The 18970-nt window shown below is 41.7% G+C and overlaps 1 protein-coding gene across 1 annotated transcript in view; it reads right to left on the reverse strand.

Annotated features, from left to right (window-relative positions):
• ECHDC1 (ethylmalonyl-CoA decarboxylase 1) overlaps positions 1-17173 on the reverse strand; it is a 40888-nt gene extending 23715 nt beyond the window's left edge. Inside the window, 2 exon segments of the mRNA XM_061623794.1 lie at positions 884-1105; positions 16827-17173. Coding sequence (XP_061479778.1) covers positions 884-1103 — 220 coding nt within the window. The 5' untranslated portion in view covers positions 1104-1105; positions 16827-17173.
• Between the last annotated feature and the right edge of the window lie 1797 nt (positions 17174-18970).

An 18970-nucleotide genomic window follows, 5' to 3' on the forward strand; every position in this document is an offset into this window, starting at 1 on the left:
TCGTGGCTTGGCTATTCTAATGCCACCAGATGATGTTCTGTACTCTGGATATGGTTTTACTTGGGATTTGAATATTTTAGTATCCTATCCAAACAATGATATAATGCATATATGCAGTGGCCAATGGTAGAATGCATCAGTATTCCAGGGTCTCTGCTGCTAAAGCCTTCTAGCCTTAATTCATGGTGATAGTTTTGACCTATAATGTCCTAAATCCTCCACCCTCTGACTGTATGCCAATCTCCTGAGTCAGTAATGATTAACCTCTTCAATACCAAGTACAGCACAAGTATTAAGAGAACTGCTCATCATAGCCAATATGCCATTCCTCTAGAACTCTCGAGACAGTCAGGGCATCTTCCAGAAGCAGCAGAAGACATTTTTCTTTGCACTGACATTCAGTGGCTATTTCAAGATCAGTATTTGCTTAGTCTAGCTGCATTTATATACTGAAAATCCTTTTGTGCATCTGAAGCCTTGGGGAAAGACAAGGTTATGAATTTAAATAAACCAAGAAATAAGTATTGTGGCTTAGAACATTTGGGCAGATATAAAGAACTGGGACAAATGGCTTAAGGCTCACTGAACTGTTTTGACAAATGGCTTTTTCAGGGTCTAAAGTGTACTATTACAGAGTCCTTGTGAAGAACAAGACCCATTTAAAATCTCTGTGATTGCACGCTAAATCTTATCACTACTAAAGTGTTAAGGCATCATTTTTCATTTTTGTCTTTGCATATACTTAGAGGAACCAAGCACCTATTCTTAATTTATTAATAATAAAACATTCATTTATTCACTGACTTATTAGATCCCCAATAGTGCTCTCTCAAAGTGTCATACAAAACACACAAAAACTGTCAACAACAAATATTGCCAATACCTGTAAATGCATTCATAAATCTTGGGTTGTTCAATGTAAGTATCCCAATGCCATCATCTCCTTTGAAAAGATCAATAGATCCACCTGGAAACTGCTGAAGTTTTTTCTTTATTTTCTCCTCCTCAAAACCATGGGTATAGTTATAGAGAGACATGGTCCTTTGTTGCAACAATCTGCCATGAGTAACTCGATGGAAACTCTTCCGTAATAAAATGGTCATTTCTGGAAAGGAACACACAGGAGAAGTCAACTGAAGTCCATAGCTAATTGTATTTTATTTTTGAGTCCTACTTCAAGACAAAATAACTACATCGCCCAAGAATATTCGCCACCCAATTCAACCTAACAGCAGAGTTACAAGAGAGCCAGAGAAATAGATGAAGACAGAGACATGAGTGAGCTACAACCTAAGAGCTGGAGCTAAGCGTGGAAGATTTGTGAACCTTTCTGCTTGCGAGGTAGAGGGTTGGGAATAGGAAAAATGAGATGAACTGGCAAAGTATCGGTCCCTGGCTTTTAACAGCTAGAGCAAACCTGGATTTTGGCAGAAGGATCTGAAAGCCAACTTTTGTGATTTGGGGATTACATCGGTTGATCTAAAGAGATATTTTGAGTACACTGGAGAATTCGGGTGGCTGTGGTGGGTCTTGCTCCAAAGTGTTTTTCACAGAGAGCCATTTGTAAGATTTTGTGGCAGACACATACTTTATTTTTGCTTAATCTGCAACATTCAGGTGTGGACCATCACCTCCACCTGCTTCAGACCGCCCCCATCTCCTCCTCATGCCTGCAGTTGTCCCTATGCATAAGTCCAGGACAATCTCAGGATGTTTTGAGATGGGGGCTTAATTTACAAATGAGCCACTGAGATAACTAGCTAAACCTACTGAAAGCAGTTTTAAAGAAAAGAAAGACTTGAATACAGTTCACGACTTAAATAAGCTGCCCTCTGAGCAGGGCAGTGGAGGGTTTTTTCCTGTAAATGTAGCAGGGGAGCCTCACCTCCCCCAAGGTAATCTGAGCATAAAACAGACTTGCCCTTCCATGGACAGAAGGGGCCCAGAATCCAAAAGGCGCCTTCATGGACAAAAAGGACTTGGATCCATAGGAGCATTTGAGAACAGAAATGGAAGGGGGGGAACAGATTTTCAATTATTCCTCCCTGAAGTCCCTGTGCCACCTCCCACACAGTTCCAGAGGGTCCCCCATGATCCCCAACTGTCTGGAGTAAATTGGGGGAGGCTGCATGGAGAGCAAAGACCCATCTCATTTACAGAACTCCACTCATGAGGAACTCCATTTCTGTAGGCATGGGTGAATTGCTCCCTCTCTCAAAATACTAGACTTCAGGCATCTAATGAAGCAGAATGTTGGAAGATTCAGGACAGTCAGAAGAAAGCAACTATTCACACAGCACATAGCTAAACTATGGAATTTACTGTTAGAAGATGTAGTGATGGCCACCAACTGGGATGTCTTTGAAAGAGGACAGTACAAATTCATGGAGGATAACGGCTACTAGCCACAATGGCTGTGTTGTACCTCCACTGTCAGAGACACTATGTCTCTGAATACCAGTTGGTGGGAATCACAAGCAGGGAGGGCACTGTTGCACACAGCTCCTGATTGTGGGCTTCCCAGAGGCATCAGGATGGCCCCTTTGAGAACAGCACGCTGGACCAGTTGGACCTTCATATGCTCTTAAGGGTGAAGGGGTGGTAAACTTCAAAGCACACGCACACCAAAGAAGATTAGCAGGCTTTTAAACAGCATGGTAATTTTGCCTCCACAAGGGAAAAGGAAGGCAGCAAATGTGGACATTACATCCAGCTGATGCTATGAGTCATGAAGAGCAAGTCACACAACACAAGGCATTATCACCTATTTCCCACTCTTCTATAATGCTAGTCACTGCGCACCATGATTTGGGTCAAGCACAAAAAAGAGATTATGGTATTTCCAATATATCAATCAGAAAAACACAACTGCCATGAGTGAACCTGATAATGAGGCTCATGCTCTTTCTAACCAAATGATTTAAAAAACCCTATCGTTTATTTTATTAAAAGGATATTAACATTTGATTCAGAAATAAGTTTTTAATTAATGGAAGGTCTGACATTTTATTTTTCAGGTTGGATAATATAAATAGCCAATCAGCATTTTTATAAAGGCTCCTTGGTTTATTCCATATGAAATCAACAAGGCATATTTGGAAGCTCCCAGCTATGATCAAATTAGCCCTTGAAATTTTTGCCCTAAGTCCGATCAAGCATAACTACTAATAGTCAGCCATTAACAATACCCTCTAGTGCCTACTCAGCTATCAACACTGTTCTTCCCCCATAGTCTCCATCTTATTTAACTAGAATTTATCATACAATGATCGTGTACAATAATTATCTTGTTTATCCTCATAATACCATCCACTTAGGCCATGGGCAGAGCAATCCATGAAAGTCGGGGGCAGGCAGTCAGGGGTGGTGGGGGAAATGGGCCTTTTCCTTTCTTTTTCCTGCCAGTCAGAGGTCCCCCCCCCAATTTCCCTTGACTGCAACTGGAGTGGGGGATTTGCAGCCAGTACAGGGAGCAGGCCCACTGTGGATTCTGCAACGTTCTATGGCAGCCTATGCTCCCTCTTCTGCCCTTTCCTAGAACACACAAAGCTTACTAAGGTACGGCAGGGATTGAGATTGAAAGATTGCATTTTGTGCAAGGAAACTCAGCAGGTTTAGGGAAGATCACCTCAGTCCATGCCCAACAGACCTGTAGCTAGCCTTCCTTGTTAGGTGGGGCAGCCTCATTTTTAGGTGGGGGATGGGGATGGGGGGAGAGAGAGACGCATAGCTGGTAGAGACGACACGGTCCAGGCCAGGGGAAGAGAAGAGCAGGGACCTTCCCACTTGCTCCTTTTCCATGCAGAGGGTGTGTTAACTTACATAATGGGCTACGTAAAGGCAAAGGTAACAGAAAAAATAGTATGAGCACCAGGAATTACACGAGTGGAACATTTTTTGTTTCATAAGAAAAAAATGATGTTAAGGACACAGCGAACAAGGGGAAGTGTAAATTTCAACACGAATAGCAGAAACCTGCATAAGCTGATGGAGACTACTCTAACTATTCATATTTCTGGAATCATTCTTGTCAGAAATTACAGTCCTCACAGTTCTTTGGCTGTGAATGAAATTGAATCTGTTCAATTGTCTCACCCTTTTTTGGAGATCCCCAGGAATACCAAACTTAAAGGCTCGACTTTGCCTATAGATACAATCCTCTTTCACCTGTGGTCTGCCTGCGTTCTGATTCTTCATGAACTGAACTACTTTGGTAATAACAGTGAGCTCCTGAGCTTGGCTTTGAAGCTGCATTGGGTATCTCTGTTTTAGATTCCACCTGAAAAACAAACTTGTTCATACTACAGGTTTAGGGACGGGCAGAGAGAAAATAAATCCTTTAGGGTGTGTTTGTTGATCCTTCTTGAGAATCCTTCCTTTTAGTGTTGTTCTTGAACTTTAGATTTTCCTTCTTGTTGGACAATAAGGTGAAATTCTGAAATGGTTGCTATTAAAGGACTAACTAACCAACCAATTGGAAATTAAATGTGGAAAGCAATTGGATTTTTTTTTCTGCCCAGAAACCCTGAAAAGGCCTCGTGTTCAGCTGCACACATTGGGAAATTCAGAAATTAGTCCTGAGTTACAACCTAGGTAGCCAGCCAACTGTAGCATGCACAGCAGTGTTTCTATTCCTCTAGGGCTTCCTTCATCCCTTGCCAACAAATAATCAAGAAAAAGCAGAAAAATAGTCACTATGACTGTGAGTATAATGGATGCTTTAAAAAAGTAAAGGGTAACTTAGGATAGTTTTTTTTTCAGATTAGTTTAAGCTATCTCTTTATTTTACCCCTTAGCAATAAGCACCAAATCCTGCTCTGCTCATAACTACAGAATAAACACTCTTACTTCTTACTGCAGGCTAACTAACATGCTGCTTTATTGCAGGCTGGGTAGGAAACACAACTGAAAATGAAAAGCAGAGCAAAGGAAAGTCCAAGGTGTAGAGTCTATATCTAGCCCATAATACAAAGCTCTAATACAAAGATTTAACTCTTCAAGGATCATAGAGGCTGTTTTTTCAGGATAACTTAAGTAAGTATTGTGATCATGAAAATTCCACCCTCAGTCAGGGGAAGTCTTAAGTGAACAGACTTCTAGAGCCAGAGCTGGTGCCAGGCATGACTTGGCCTTTGGGCATCGGTCTGCCCTGGACCCGCAGCTCCCACCTGCATGTTCTACCTACTTAACATCACATCATGTCAGGTGAATGATGTGCATGCATAGTGCACATGCTGGCCATCAACCAAGATGGTGGCAGGGCATTAGCCCCTAAGGGAAACCCCTGCTACCATCTTTGTTGATGGCAGCAGGAGCGTTAGCTCCTTAAGGAAGTCCCCACCGCCATCTTAGTTGATAGCAGGCATGCATGGCATTCTCAGGGATGGGAGAGGTAGGTGGGGCATGCATACAGGCTTACTGAAGCCCGCACTGTCTGTATTGAGGGTGCCTGGGAGCTCCCTCTTTGCAATCCACAGCAGGGTTGGGACCAGACACTGCTGCAGATTGCTGAACAAGAGCACTATCCTCTCACCCTAGGGAGGGGCCCTTCAGGGGCCGGTTGGCCACAGGGCTCAATAAGGGCCCAACCTGGCCGCCCTCTGATGCCACCGGTCTGGAGCTCTTCTAGATGAGGCTTTTGTTGTACACTCACCCTGCCTTAGTCACTAAATTTTTCAGATGGTCATACTCTTAAATTGCTCCTGTTCTTAAAACAAGCTGTCATTCTTTAATGGGGGCTGGCATTGTCTGTCATGTCACAAATTTAAAAGACCATTATCCACACAAAAATGATGGGGTGGCGAAGAACAGCTCTAGGGGGACGGTGCACCCATTTGCCTCACCCTGGCTACAAAGCTGATGCCCAACAATAGATAACACTACTTAATTGACGTGTATTGATTTGTGTGCCTAGTGCACCATCTCAGAATAAATCTTTGGGCTGCTAATCTAAGGACTACCACATATTTCTCTGCTTGTGCTGTCTGCCCCACAAGGGATCCATATGTTCCAATTAGTGCTAGACAAAAAATACAACAATGGGTAGTGTTTTCATGTTCAAAGGAAAAACAGCTACATTTCTATGTCCCTGTGGCCTTTTGCAATCCTGAGATCTTTTGGCGCCAAGTACAGTCCAATGGCCTAATATAGCTGTGTAAGACCTCTCTCATTCCATGTCACAACATGGTAGTCTGTAGGCCAGGGCTTTTTCCACTTGCCCCACAACATTCTTCTCCCCCTCCCCCTTTTTTAAAAACTAAACATTCAGCCTGAGTAAATGTTCTGATGAGCCTGGAAGCTTGCTTACTGTTTTGCATCCTTTAATTTAAGCTGATCCTAATATGGGTATTACCCTACAGTTTTGTTGTGTGTTTTTTTACCAAAGCCAAGAGAAAATGCCATCCCATCAATCTCAGGTAATGAGTTTGGGGGTCCCCTTTGACAAGTTTTTCCATGGGAAAAATATTCATAAGCTTACTGAGAAGTGGCAGTGCCTTTTTCTTTTTCTCCCTTGTAAAAAAGGAAAAGAAGAAAAGGTACCATGCCAACATTACCCAATGATTCTTGACCAAAAACATTGGAGTAAGTTGCTCACCTTAAAATCTGCAAGGGAATAACTATGTAAAATTTGTTTACCCTGGTTGGTCATTGTGGCTTTCAAATATGCATCCCAGGAATTTCATTAGCTGAAGAGGCTTCAAGGTGCCATTTACAACTCCACCCCTTGGCATCAAGTCTAAAATTGCCACATTTCACTAATCCTGCTGCTGTGCCTTTAAGAGCAAGTTTTCACACAGGAGTTTAGGAGGTGAAACCTTTGTTAAGTGGTAGCAAAAAACCCTTTGCCTGCTAAATTTCTTCATGCCAGCTTGCAGGTCAGTAAAATCCTAATCAATCAATCCTAATCAATTCCTGCCCCAAGTCTGCTGTGGTGCAATCATGTTGTCCAACATGAGAAGGGCTTGTGCTCCATGATAGTTGGGAATCCAGCCTGATCAGATGGGGGGTCGGTGCACCGTAACTTTTCTACTACCAAAATATTGGCTTCTCTACCTTAAATGCTGGAGAGAGAAAAAATTGTTTTAATAGTTATGTTGCTACTGCTGCACAGAAACACTGTCTTACAGCCTCCAGTTGCTGCTGACTAATATTAGATTAGCAAAATTGAAAAGAATAGGATTAACACCCACATATACTCGCTGAGTAGGTTCACCAATTCTTCACATGAAAAATCTTGGCACCTGGGTGATATCAGGCAAATATCTTTTTAATTTTCCTTGGCCTTTTTAAAACATACACTGAATTTGTTTTAACCTGGTCCTCTCTGGCTTGCATGTGTTGTATCTTCATCTCCATTGCATTATTGTTATTTGATTTGTATATTATTTTAAATTGTTTTTTCTTTAATTTAGTTGCCCTGAATGGAGTTATTTCCTTTCCTTTCTCTCTCTTTTACGTTGAAGGGCAGGTTAGATATTTCATTAACAAAAGATAAGTCAGTCTGAAAGTGTATGTTAAAATCAGTGTTCTTCCTAGTTATTTCCCTAACACAGTGAGTTTCTACCTAATCCAGTTTCATGTGCAGCTGCTAAGAAAATAAAAACCCTTCAGTTTAGACCATCAGCATCAACATCACTTTGTTCCACAGTTGGGCTATGAGGCTTCCTGAATTAATGACTGGCAAAGCTCCCACAAAACCCTGCAAGATCCATGCTCCTAAAGCACCAAGGACTGCAAGTCATCTGCTTTTTATTGTTATTAACAGAGATTACATTAGAACCAAGCAAAACTCTGACTTTCATTTCCCTGTGGTAATAACTAAAAGGAAATGTCCTCAGCATTTAGACAAATAAAAACTAGAATGAGCAAAGGTATTTTTTTTCATTCAGTTTTACCCGTGAACAAGACACACTTCACCTAACTTAAATGAGAAAGAAAGGGGTGAAGACAGTAATCATCACCAAAAATTACATATGTTCTCTTTATTGCTTTTCCTTTCATCTAACTTTCCATATATTTCAATTCCCCAATTTCAACTCATTTCTTTTCCCGCCCCCCAGGCATCATTACTTTGAAGTCCTCAGTTTTTTTGGATGGCAAACCAAGTGCTTTCCACTTTACACAGAATTCATTTTGTGCTCTGATTTTATGCTCTGTCTAGATATTCGTTAACCAAGCGAAAAAAACCCACATCTCACGGCCTAGTCTGAGGAACAGTTAGGGGCAGAATATTCCATAAGGAGTTTTAGGGTCTGTTTCTATAATGGTGGTACCTCTCTTGTTAACTGCAGAAGTCAAATAAAATATTTCTCTTTGTCAGAAGGCGACAACAGCATCAGTATATCTATATACACTAATTCTTTCAAATGAATGAATACTTACTTTTTACTCACTAATGCTTATTTTTAGTATTTATAAATTGCCTTTTCACTCCAAAAGCATCCAAGATGGCATACAACATACATTTTAACAGGCAGTTACAAAATCCCTCATTCCCTTCCATCCTCATCCCCACCCTTAGCAATTCATCTGAGAAAAAAAAAATCTCTCCAGAACTGTAATCCTAGCTAAAAAGAAAATTTGAGTTCATTTGAAAAGGAAAGGATGGGTGACAATGGACTTGAAAACCAAAAGACACACACAATGTATCTTATTTAAAATTCAGCATCAAACAAAAGCCATAGATCACAACTGAGATTTATATCACACATCTTAACCGTCACCCCCCAAAGTCAGCAAAATTGAAAGGTCTCAGATGATTTTCAAAACAGTTGTTCCAGCAAAGCTTTGGGTAGATTTTCAAACGTTGTTTTGAAATGGTAAATGTGTTGGCTCTTTATTTCTGTATCTGGCCATTTGCTATAATAAAAGATCATGAAGTCCAAGAATAGAAGTCACATGAATGCAATCAGCAGTGTAGCCTACTTGTTTTGAAAGAACACATGATCAAAGTCCACTTGTTAGGAATATGCTACTCTCCAGGAGCCACTATTTAGTACTTACCAGCTGGTAAGATCAAGGCAGAAGCAGCTTTTGTCCATACGAAGTGAACAGCTCCTTTAATTACATGTGAGGTTTATGACAAATAGTAAAACATTTTATTCCCCTGAATATGCAGGGTCACATCAGCAAGATCAGTTACAGAGATTGGTCATAAAAATGGCTTGGAACCACAATACCTGATGAAACGGCCTCTCCCGATACGAACCCACCCGTACACTACGCTCAACATCTAAGGCCCTCCTCCGGGTGCCTACTCCGAGGAAAGCTCGGAGGGTGGCAACAAGGGAGAGGGCCTTCTCAGTGGTGGCCCCCAAATTATGGAATGATCCTCCTGATGAGTGCGCCTGGCGCCATCACTGTTATCTTTTCGGCGCCAGGTCAAGACTTTCCTCTTCTCCCACGCATTTTAACATATGTTTTAAATTGTTTTAAATTTTTTAAATTGTGTTTTAAATTGTTTTTCAAAGATGTGTTTTAAATTTGTATATTTGTTTTTAATGTTTTTAGTTACTGTAAACTGCCCAGAGAGCTTTGGCTATGGGGCAGTATACAAATACAATCAATCAATCAATAAAAGCACTCAATATTGCCAAACTGTTTCTCTTTCTCCTCCCTTAACATTTACAGTCGCACAAAGAGGAAATAAACCTATATTTCTTCTAAGAGATCTTAGCCTGCAATGCATGTATCTATACCTGTATTATTAGCCATGTTCATGCATGATTGCATGTAGGGCATTCATATGTAGCAGCAGAAGTGGGGCAGGGCTACTGGCCCCACCCCATACATTGTGTTCCCATCATCCCAACTGCCACGTGTAGAGCAAAGAGATCTGAAGGTAAACCTTTTGCACGAGCATCCTCTGAGCAACTGGGATACCCATGCAATGAGGGATGCAACACTGAATTGTGACTAGAAGCATGGCCCTGTTTATTTATTTGATTTATATCCCACCCTTCCTCCCAGTAGGAGCTCAGCATGGCAAATAAAAGCTCTAAAAACACTTTAAAACATCATAAAAACAGACTTTAAAATATACTAAAACATATTTAAAAACATATTTAAAAAAAGATTTAAAACATTAAAAAGCAATTTCAACAGACGCAGACTGGGATAAAGTCTCTACTTAAAAGGCTTGTTGAAAGAGGAAGGTCTTCAGCAGGCACTGAAAAGATAACAGATGGCACCTGTCTAATATTTAAGGGGAGGGAATTCCACAGGGTAGGTGCTGCCACACTAAAGGTCCGTTTCCTATGTTGTGTGGAACGGACTTCCTACTAAGATAGTATTTGCAGGAGGCCCTCATCTGCAGAGAGCAATGATCGACTGGGTATATAAGGGATAAGATGGTCTTTCAGGTATCCTGGTCCAAAGCTGTTTAGGGCGCTGTACACCAAAACTAGAGCCTTGAACTTGGCTTGGTAGCAAATAGGCAGCCAGTGCAATTCTTTCAGCAGCGAGGTGACATGTTGGTGATACCCTGCCCCAGTGAGCGCTCTCGCCGCTGCATTTTGCAGCAGCTGCAGCTTCTGGACCAACCTCAAGGGTAGCCCCACATACAGCACATTACAGTAATCCAGCCTGGAGGTTACCAGTGCGTGGGCAACAGTGGTCAGGCTATCCCGGTTCCTGCTGCTACATGCAAGCACCTTATACATGAATAAATGTGGGAACTGGGCTATAATGAAGAGCATTAGGGAAGCAAAGTGAGAACATATTGATGTTTAGGCTACAGAACGGATAAGATAGCTGCCTTACACTGAGTCAAACCATCTAATTCAGCATTGTTAACAATGACCAGGGATTGAACTTGAGGCCTTCAGCATGCAAAGCAGATGCTCTCCCACTGAGCTACAGCGTTCTCCAGTATTGGGTGTCTCCCGCTATTCTGTTCTCTGCTTGGATTCTGTTTGCTCTTACATAGCTTCTTGGGGGCATTTCCTGCTCATACCAGTTCAGCACTATACATTAAACACAGGGCATTGGTACCCAGGGGCAGTAAGAGTCATTGAGCATGGTTTGCACTGTCTTGTGGGCTCACTGCCTCCACTGCCAACCAGAGAGAGAGAGAGAGAGAGAGAGAGATTCTCTGATCTATAACTTTAGACTATGAGGAAATCCGTGCAGACTGTGCTCTGTAGCCTGAAGGATTCATATATGCTGAATCAATGGATCAGGAAACTGAATGAGCCAGCATACCCTTAAGCATGGCTTTTATGTCCTCTCTCGCCGCCACATCATAACGTGGGATTGTTAAAGGACAAATCAGGATCCAGTGGAAATAAAAACAGCACAAAATATAAGAAGCACCTCCCTTTCTTAGTCATGGCTTTCTTTGTGTAAAAGCCAGGAAGCAAAGAAAACTGAATAGGGCACTTGGCCAGGGAATCTACTTTCATGACCTCACAGTAGGCTCTCAGGCGATAAGACAAAAAACGAGCCAAGAACTTTACTTTACACTTTCACCTGAAATGATTTGGACAGGCAAATATATATACTTGCCTCAAATTTGGAAATCTATCCATCTACATGTATTTGCTAAATTGCATGAGCAAACTATGAATGTATATGCACACACATTTGTAGGATTAACAGCTGGTGGCTGAACATATAATAGCAACTATTCTGTGAATAAACAGAGTCACTCCAGTCAATTGGGTGTGACAAATGTTTTGCTGGGAAGAGGGGAGAGAAGAAACTGGTTGGTTAAATTTTTAGGAAAAAAAATATTGTTCATTTTGGAGGCGAGATCCAGAAATCTTTTAAGGAGGTGCTTCTGTTGTGGAGGTTTATTTTCATGGAGGATAAGGCTGTCAGTGCCTTCTACACATGATGGCTACCTCCATCTTCTCAACAGCAGTTGCTGGAAATCAGAAGTGGAGAGAGGGTGAGAGTGCTGTTGCATTCATGTCCAGCTTACAGGTTTCCCTTAAGCATGTGGATGGCCATTGTGAGAACAGGATGCTGGACCAGATGGGCCTTTGGTCTGATCCAGCAGGGGCTTCTTATGTTTCTGAGTACTCAAAACAACATTTTCCGGAAAGTGAAATTTCCTCTCCATCTAAATAGAGTTATCAGAACAAAGGTTATATTGAATAAGCAAACGTTACAGGCACCGACTGGATTTTCCCTGATAGAACAGTACATTGTGAAGATACATTGCAAGAACCTAAGAAGAAAACATATTTTTTCTTTCTACTCCACCACAACCAAAGACATTTAGGAATGATTTCTGCCCCTCATTTGGCAAGGTGCTTCTTTTGGGCAGCTTGTGTTTCTAGTCCTTTGAAAAGTGTCATGCACATCGGTGGTGTTTGATAAATAATTATGTTTAGAAAGTTTAACTACTTTTGGATTTAAACATTGGAATGGACTGCATTCCTGTCAATCCTGACTTACGGTGATCCTATGAATAGGGTTTTCATGGTAAGAGGTATTCAGAGGTGGTTTACCATTGCCTTCCTCTGATTTGGATTTATTAGTATGACATATACATTCAAGGCCTTTCCAGTTCCTGGGTGAACTTGAAATGTCTACAAATTGCAGACTCATCAAAGCAACATCTCTTCATATTCGACATTCGCTGGGGACTTAGAACAACTGACAGCAGGTTAGAGGAATAATGATTTGTAGCTGGTAGTTTTGAAAATAGTGATATTCAAGATTTTTAAACAGTATTAAACTTTGTTTTTCCAAAGAAGAGGAGCAGTGAAATCCTGCTTACCCACAAGGTCATCACTGTTTAATACTACACTATAAGAAATATATCGTAATACAAAGGACCACAGCTAATTTGTATAAATGTGTTGCATTTCTTTATCAACCTGTTGCAATGAGTTAAAATTAAAATGTTGTACTAAAATGAAATCAAATAATGCAAAATGAAACATATGCTTGCTTTCCTTGCTTGTGAAAAGTACGGGAGTTTTCCGCTTATCTGCTTCTTTAGCAATTAAAAATGTTATTCCCAGCTTGTAGGACCAAAGGTCAAGGATAGAGGAAGTTTGGGATGAGAACAGAGAAGTGGACCAGAATAGACAGATGCTGAGAAAATTAAACAATGATGGGAAGGCACCGAAATGATGTATTCTTGATAAGCTATGCATTTCTGATATTATGTATGTGACGCATCTATAGCCTATAAATATGATGACTGTCAGCTATTCTGGAGAGCCACTTGACTGTGGCCCTCCCTTTGCAAAGGTATTAAAAGGCAAGACTTTATACTGATCTGGTCTCGTCTCTATTCCTTATTGGCATCTCAAGGAATTGAGAGCTTTTATCAGTTGGGCCTCCATCCAGGCCTGGCCCCTTTTGTAACAAACCTATTTGCACATCATGTTCATTACATAGAGGTAAGAAGTTACAAGTGAGGGTCATGTATTTAAATAATATTTGCATTTACAAATTGACACCTGAAAAACGTGAGAGAGGCCAAATGCGCACATGCACACACAGAGAGCACATCCTGTAAGGTGAGACTGAATAAATGCAGCAAGGCTTTTTAGTGACTTTCCTAAATCATGTGCTTCATTCTGTGTGTGCCACATCACATGCTACTTTTTGAACTCGGAGTATATGTCTAGGTCATGATTTTGGATGTCATGAAACCTGAACAAAACTATAATCTGGCGTTGTTTACTTCCTTTTTTCTGACTCTTTAGCTCTATATACATTTCTTCAACTGAGAGCTCAAAACTTCATTTTAAACAAGATCCCAGTAAGAACTTACACAATGGACAACAAATGCCCTAGAGATGACAGAGTGCCTCATCCTCCTCTTGAGGTTAGAAACAGCTCTATCACTCCTCCAAAAAAGTTAACACACATAACAAAATTACATCTCAGAACTCCTAACTCATTCAATGGCTTCAATGACATGCAAACCACCTTATCCAAATAGGAAGCAGACATAAATGCCGTTTTGAACATACTTTTTGCCTTGTTGACATTATCCATCCCCATTCCTCCCTACAAATGATATTTACAGGCATGACTGCTTCTCAAACTACAGTGGATTAAGATAAGCAAAGGCATTCATAGCACAGTGAACCTGGAAATAATAATGCAATATGGTTTAAACTGGTAATCAGTTTGGTAATAACATTCAAAATTAGAATTTCTTGCCCTACAGTGATTTAGATTTCTATGCACGCTCCACGCTGACATTGCACTGTCAAATCTTTGCACATTAAGCTTTAGGAGGAGAGATTATGTAAGAGCCTCAAGTTATGCCTAAAGAAAACCAATTTTCGTACCATCAACTCTAATTACCTTTAAGCTAGTGGAAAGAAGGAAAAGTAGTTAAGAGACCATGAAAACACAAGAGAAGAAAGACTTCAAAGTATGACGTTTATGCGGCAATCCTGTCCACACCTACTTAGAAGTTCCATTAAGTAAATGGGATTTCACATAAAAATGCACATCTAGACAGAAGAAAGGCTACCAAATATTTCCTCATTTTAAACAAGAAATATCCAACAACCTCTTATTTTTTTCTTACTGTTCCTTATTCAAAAATATCACAGCTCAACAGAACACACTAAAGAAAAGAGGAATCTTTTTCAGCCCCTGCCCAATTTCCTCACCAGGAACTGCCCGGGGTCCACATGCAAGTGGTGACTGGGGCTGGAGACAAAAGGGGACAGAGCAATGAATGTGAAGTTTACAGCTGTACAACATGCTAGTTTCTACACACTCTCACAGACTCCTCCATATCCTTCACCTAGGCAACCAAGCGTTCAAGGACACATTTCTTCCAGACTAAAACATCTGGGCAAGGGGGTGTGGCAGAGAAAGGGGTTTGGCTTAGGGAGAGTCCCCAGGGGCAGATAGATTGGATCACAGGAGGAATTACCAAATCTAAAATACACTAAAACACATTTCAGTCACACGAACAGGGTGGGTTCTAAAAACATACACCTCAGGAGCCAAAGACCAGGATAAAGAGGGATGTCTTTAGCATTCTCCAAAAACTGTGTAATCAAGGTGCCAGATACACCTCTGCAAGGAGGGAATTCCACAACTTAGGGACTGCCACAGAGAAACTCCCCCAGGCCACCATCCCCCAAACTTCTGAGGGTGGTGGAACTACCAAAAAGGGCCCCTCTGCTGATCTTAACACCTGAGAGGATCTGTAGGGAAAGAGACTGTGTCTGAGATATTTGTGGCCTAAGTCGTTTAGAGTTTTAAACACTAACATGAGCACCTTAAAATAATATTGGGCCCGGCCACAAACTGGTAACCAATGCAACTGTTTTAGAACAGGGGTTATATGAGTTCTAAAAGAAATCCCAGCCAGTAATCTGGCTACTGCATTTTGGACCAGTTGAAGTTCCAAGTAGGGTTGCCAGGTTCCTGGCCTGAGACTGATCCTGTATCTTTACGAGAAGAGAAAGTCAGCCAAGTGCAGGTGTTCTTGCGACGCTGTAATGGAAAAACCACAAGGTGGATTTCTCCCTTCCCGCTGCACAACTTTTAAAGATACAAAAGACCTCTTAGAGGCCAGGCCTGGCAATCAAGAGGTCTTCTGTATCTTTAAAAGTTGTGCAGGAGGAAGGGAGAATTCCACCTTGTGGTTTTTCCCATTACAGTGTTGCAAGAACACCTGCACTTGGCTGACTTTCTCTTCTCCTAAAGATACAGGATCAGTCTCAGGCCAGGAACATGGCAACCCTAGTTCCACGTCATCTTCAATGGCAGCCCCATGTAGAGCACATTGCAATAATCCAGTCTGGGTGTTAGAAAGACTACTAGAGGTTACTCATAAGTACACTTAGGATCACAACCTGCATTTCAGAACCTTACAACTCCTTCAGATCCTGAAAATCCAACACACTCTTTATTTTTGCGATTTTGATCATGATCCTGCAAAGGGGGAAAGCCCAATTATGCAGCATGCCTCTGAATACCAGTTGCGGGGAATCACAAGTGAAGACAGTGCAGTTGCAGTCAGGTCCTGCTTGTGGGCTTCCTGTAGGCATCTGGTTGGCCACTGTGAGAACAGGGTGCTGAACTAGAGGAAACTTTGGCCTAATCTAGCAGGGCTTATGTTCACAAAATACAGAAATGGGAAAGAGCACAAGGGTAAGAGGCCAAGGTAACATTCTAGAGCGTTTGAGCCAAGGTTAATCCCTAGATTCCTCTTAGGATACACAGAATACCATTTCCTCCCAACCTTAATTATCCACACAAGTGGTAGTTGCACAACCTTGCCACACAATCGACTTCTATTACAACGGTGTAACGTGCAAAGCATCCAAAAGGAACCACAATGAAGTTGTATCCCTTTATGGGGCTAGCAGAGGTCTTCAACACCCGGGTCGGGACCCAGGGTTGCGGCCTAAGATGGGTTGCAACAGCAGCACTACCGCCATAGAAATACATACACAATTAAAAATTAAGAAATGGGTCCCCAAATGCGTGTTTGGATTTAAAGTGGGTTCCTGATCTGAAAACACTGAGGAGCCCTCCTGGGCTAGAGTTCCACCCATTACCTTCTTTTCCCAACCAGGAACCGTTTATTTACTTATATCATTTTTTAGCACCCAGCATTAATACAAAATGAAACAGTGAGAAGGCAAGCAAAAAGAAAGAATGAACTTAACTACAGAAGACGGGGAAAGAAGCCAACTATTCGCGTCAACAACGCCCTAAAGGGAAATTAAAAGCCACGTTTCCAAGCGTTTAACAGCAAGGTTCTGGAAAACTAATGGCTATGTATTTACAAAGACAATCCGCAGGAGGAGGGGGAGCTCTGGGGTGCCGCTTTCGTGTCCTACTGCTTTGCAGCAGAGAGAGCGCCGAGGTACATGATCACTAACCTGCACTTAGCAGTAGCAAACGCTGCACCTTCCCAGAAAGCACCAACTCCTAGTGTTACAGAGAAAAGGTTCCGCAAGGAAACCATCACCCTACATTAGAGATCCCGCATCAGAGCAGAAGGAGGAGGGAACGACTTGCATAATGATGGAGTTGGTTACATACAGATCTAGGAAAAGTTCTCGCAAGCTGGCGAGAAGGGGGCAGGATCAGCTGTTTTAAAGATCTGTTTCTAATCCGAAGGTATAAATGGGATGACTTCTCAGTTTCTGCTCTTTGGGAACAGATGCGTTCCAAAATTGCAACACGCCGCTCAGTCCCTGCGTTTTCAATGGAGCAATGAGCGGCAATAAAAACCGCGCAGGCACGTCTACATACATACGCCCCCTTGTGGTTTCGCGTTGCACTACAAACACTAACGCCGAGCGGTTCACATTCAAAACAGCAATAGCCCGCTGACACCAACGCAACACCATATCCCTGCCTTATACAGAATCAGACTCTTGATCTTTTTAGCCCAGATCTGCCTCTTAAAACAGGCAGCAGTTTCCTAACTCTGCTACCCGAGACCTTTTTGGATGATACTAGAAATGCATGTGCTCTCCAACATACAGCTTCCTAAGTGGAGATAGCAACAGAATTCAAGATGGCACATTACACAACAGGAACTGGAAGCCTCAGTGTATCAGCGCCACCGAGAATGTACAGAGGAGTGTAAAGGCATTGCTCTCCTTTTATTATAGTAAAGGGGGACAATACATCCCCGCCACACTACAGGTATTCAGCGCCAAGATAATAGCACAACTGATATATGGAGCACAATTTTGCACCTACAGTAACTTTGGGTGTCTGGAAGCTATACAAGCCAAATTTCTTAGAGCCATTTTGGCACTCCCCCCTTGTATACCTAATGTGGCCTGCTGTTTAGAGGTCGGACTTCCTCTGATAGAGTCTCGGGTGTGGACCCTCAGGATCAATTATTGGCTAAAGCTGATCTTTTCCCCTGGGGGACTAGCCCCTCTTACATTAGAAGATCCCTTCCAGTCAAAATGGAAGCAGATGGTGTATAAGAAAATATACGCCTTAGGTTTCTCTCTGGAGACGCTTATTAAATTCGGGCTAACTAAGGCCAAACTGCTTATCTCCCAATGGATAAAGGACATTGAACTTCAAACTAACCTGAGTTTGCTGGCGGCATACCCTAATCCACGCCTGACCCGAAGGATATTTCTACCGGCAAATTACCTTGCAGATCTAACTATTGTAAAATATAGAAAGGCATTTACCCTTGCCAGACACAATGTCTTGCCTTCTGCTGTCCTGGAGGGAAGATACAATGGAGTTCCCCTTGGTGATCGAGTCTGCCCATGTGATAACGGGGAGGTGGAGTCAATTGGACATGTCCTCTTACATTGTTCCTTTTACAGGGACATTCGCCTTGCTTTCATCACCCCAATCTTACAAGCATTCCCTCTGGTTTCGGAATCTGATTGTCCCTCCTTTATGTTAGCAGATAAAATCCCATGGGTCACTAGTAATGTAGCCAGATTTTGTGCGGCAGCTATCAAGTGTAGGAAAATGGTAATGGATCTTGGTTAAATACTTTATTCTAGCCACTATGTATTTTTTTAAATATTTTTAATTGTAAATTCAGTTCTTTTATATTAATCTGTATGTATTTCATGCTTTTGTGTATGATGCAATTCTTTGTATTGGATTTAGTGATATAATGGCTGGTCTGCGACCGAAATAAAAATCATTCATTCAATACACAGCAGGAACTGGTCAAGCATCACTGACATTGCTCATTAAATGGCCAAGTAAGTAAGATAATGTGGGTCTCCTCCAGACAGCCTATTTATTGAGCAGTGATATTGAGCTAATTTGCTTGCACAAAGCTCAGGTGCAAAGATTAAATTATATTCACTAATAGGCAAAAAAACCCTTGCATCTTAAGAACGTACCTATAACCAACAGATATTTCTATCAAACTTTAAAAAGCAGGGAAAGTGGGCAGCTATAGTAAATGCACCAAGGGAGTAGGAGACACGACCTTCTCTCTGAGATATTGTACTGCCCTATGAATTTGTCAAAATGCAGACACAATTTGGGTTGGTCTTTCCCAGTCCAATCCACTTCCTGTGTA

Source organism: Rhineura floridana, chromosome 4 (assembly GCF_030035675.1).
Source record: "Rhineura floridana isolate rRhiFlo1 chromosome 4, rRhiFlo1.hap2, whole genome shotgun sequence".
Lineage (NCBI taxonomy): Eukaryota > Metazoa > Chordata > Lepidosauria > Squamata > Rhineuridae > Rhineura > Rhineura floridana.